Raw genomic sequence first — 3,082 nt, forward strand, 5'->3', positions numbered from 1 at the left:
CCTTCCATGTGGGGAGATGACGATGACCCTAGAGGACATGGCTATGATAAGCAGCCTTCCTATCAACGGACAAGCTGTTACCGGTCGTGTCAGCGTCGTTAATTGGCGAGAACGGACTGGCAATTTAATTGGTGTTCAGCCCGACGGCCCTCAGGAAGGCAAGGCCGATACCGCGAGAGTGAGGCATTCTTGGCTAAAACTGGTCAGAGGAGACACCAATCCGTGCCCTCAGGGTGCCAATGACGTGGTTGTGCAGCAGTACGCGCGGGCCTATCTTTGGTATGTACTAACCAAGGTAGTCTTCTCAGATGCAACTGGGAACTCAGCCCTCTGGATGTTCCTGGAGCTACTCAATAACTGGGATACCCAGTATAGCTGGGTTTCGGCCGCACTAGCATATTTTTATCGTCAGGTAAGAGATATTTGCAACCATTTATCTTGCATTTGTCATGCACCTCCATATCTAACATGTTTGTTTGATTGCAGCTTGACTTGGCGTGTCGCAGGAAGGGAGATACATCCTCATTGGCTGGGTTTGTTTGGAGCCTATCCGTGTGGATGTGGGAGCGGATCCCGGTTGGGCGGCCCGATTTCAAGAACCCCAACATGCCAAACCCACGGGGTAATCATGACGGGGTGCATGATGATGATCCATATCGGCGCCCTACGCTTGCTTACTATTGGGAACAAGTGACAGTGTACACAGGAAGCTCGCATGTGCGATACAAGTGCTATATGAACGAGCTGGACACCTTGACTGCTGAGCAGGTATAGAGAAGTTCGATGAGACCAAATTTAGTCATGAATGAAACTTGTATCTAACAATGTATATCTTTGTTTTGCAGGTACATTGGTTGCCTTATGTGGAAGATCGTGGCTTTGATCTTAATGAGATGTGCACGTGTGATAGCCATCTTTGGCGGGCGAGGTGCCCAATGATATGCTTCTTCGCAGTCGAGTGGCACTTTGTAGACCGTGTGGCAAGACAATTTGGAAGAAGACAAGGTATTCCAATTTAGGAGAGCAAGGAGGAAACGCTATCTCTGCATCGGTGAGCAAGCATGCCTTGAGTATGTAGTAGAGCATTGAATAAGTCTATGTTTGCTAATGCTTTGTCCCGTGCATCATTTGTAGGTTCGATCGAAGGAAAAATCAGGATATATCGGATTGGGCAAACAAACACCGTGCGTGGATAGAAATTTGGAATCAAAGAGACATGTTAGTGCAATCAGAGAATAGACCTCACAATCAGTCAGCATATCAGAAGTATCAAGTGTGGTATGCTAGCACTTGTGCTTCCTCTACGACCACCACCACCTCTAGCACTTGTGCTTCCTATCCGACCACCACCACCTCTAGCACTTGTGCTTGCTCGACCACCACCTCTAGCACTTGTACTCCCTCTACGAACACTAGCACCTCTAGCACTTGTGCTCCCTCTACGACCACCACCACCACCTCTATCACTTGTGCTTCCTCGACCACCACCACCGTCACCTCTTCCACCTCGTTCACCATCGGTGCCACCTCCACGACTTGTTTTCCTTTTCTTGGTTTTCCTTTTCTTGCATGTCCGCTCATTGTGTCGCCCTTCACCGCACACCCCACAGTTGATAGTGTCAGGAGCCTCCATGAAATGACCGCTACCAAATTGTTTCATGCCAGTGTATCCAGCCAGGTCATCCATATCACCCCTGAACCTCTTAGTTCTCCTTCTACCCTTGGTCTCCACCTTCAGAAGAGGGTCTGGCTTAATATGAGGGCCATGGTACTTAGGCCACTGTGATTGGTCCAAGAAAGGGTGAAATCTTGGCGCCCATGTCAACCTAGTAGCTTCCACATGGAACTCTTGCATCCGCACGGTTTTTCCATCACAAACATGTATGTTTCTCGCCTTCGCCGCCGTTATCAAATGCGAGCATGGCCAATGATACTTACTAGGCCTCTCGCACTGGCACCACAGAGTCTTCAGACGCACCTCAAATGCAGCACCACCATATTGAAAACCGTCTCGTGTTGTGCCACCTGGCTCATCAATTTGATAGATCATTTCAATTCTGTCGAATATGATAACTTGTTGCCGTGAAGACTTGCTTGCTTGTAACTGCAACCATTCATCAACCTTTTCCGGATAATCCTTTTTTTCACCTATCCATTTTGCAGTCTCTTCAGAATGCCTCTGAAAGTACTCATTAAGCTTGAAGAAGGTGTACTCCACTATTGCAGTCACCGGCAATGCACGAGCACCCTTCAGCACATTGTTGAAACATTCTACCAGATTGCTCGTCATGTCACCATATCGCCTACCACCATCGTCATGAGCGCGTGCCCACTTGTGCTTCTCGCTTAAATTCCTAGTTAAGAACTCTTTTCCCCCTTCGTTCACCGCTGCAAAGAGTTTGTTGTACCGAGCATCGAAACCTTCGGTGGTGAAGGCCACACATACATGGGTAAGGTCTTTGCTGAGCTCCTTGCTCTTACATGCCCGGTAAAAGTTGGCCACGAAATGCCTCATGCACCATCTGTGGTGAAGCTTTGGAAATCCTGGAATAACAATGTCCATTGCCTTGAGTATGCCATGGTGCCGGTCCGATATGATGCATACCTCCCTAGCCCCAATCACGTTGTGCCTAACATGACCCATGAACCACTCCCAGTTGTCTTGGTGCTCGGAAGGCACCAAAGCAAATGCAACTGGCAACACGTTGTCGTTTGATGAGTGCGCCATTGCTACCATTAATGTGCCCTTGTATCTACCGGTCAAGAACGTGCCATCTATAGACAAGACCAGACGACAATGCTGAAACGCCTCCACACATTGTCCATAACTCCAGAAGGCACGATGGAACACTCCCTCGTGATCCTCGACCACATGAAACATGCCCGGGTTCTTATGTGCAATCGCGCCCAACAACCTAGGGAGCTGGTTGTATGCTTCTTCATAACCACCATACAACATCCTAATAGCATTTGCCTTTGCCTTCCATGCCTTCCCATACTTGACTTCATAACCAAATTGTTTTTTCACCGTCCGCATGAGAAACCTCACTTTCACAGTGGGATCAAAGCCTATGTCTTTCAT

At 48.4% G+C, this 3,082-nt stretch overlaps 1 protein-coding gene across 1 annotated transcript; it reads right to left on the bottom strand.

The window, feature by feature from the left end:
- Positions 1–1,252: 1,252 nt before the first annotated feature.
- LOC141041200 (uncharacterized) lies at positions 1,253–3,082 on the bottom strand. The gene has a single exon (XM_073507319.1). It carries the CDS (start codon positions 3,080–3,082, stop codon positions 1,253–1,255), a length of 1,830 nt encoding a protein of 609 aa, XP_073363420.1.

Source organism: Aegilops tauschii, chromosome 2 (assembly GCF_002575655.3).
Source record: "Aegilops tauschii subsp. strangulata cultivar AL8/78 chromosome 2, Aet v6.0, whole genome shotgun sequence".
NCBI classification, from domain to species: domain Eukaryota; kingdom Viridiplantae; phylum Streptophyta; class Magnoliopsida; order Poales; family Poaceae; genus Aegilops; species Aegilops tauschii.

Excerpts from the sequence above, each read along its gene's own strand:
- LOC141041200 (XM_073507319.1), bottom strand. The coding sequence starts at position 3,082 with ATGAAAGACATAGGCTTTGATCCCACTGTGAAAGTGAGGTTTCTCATG.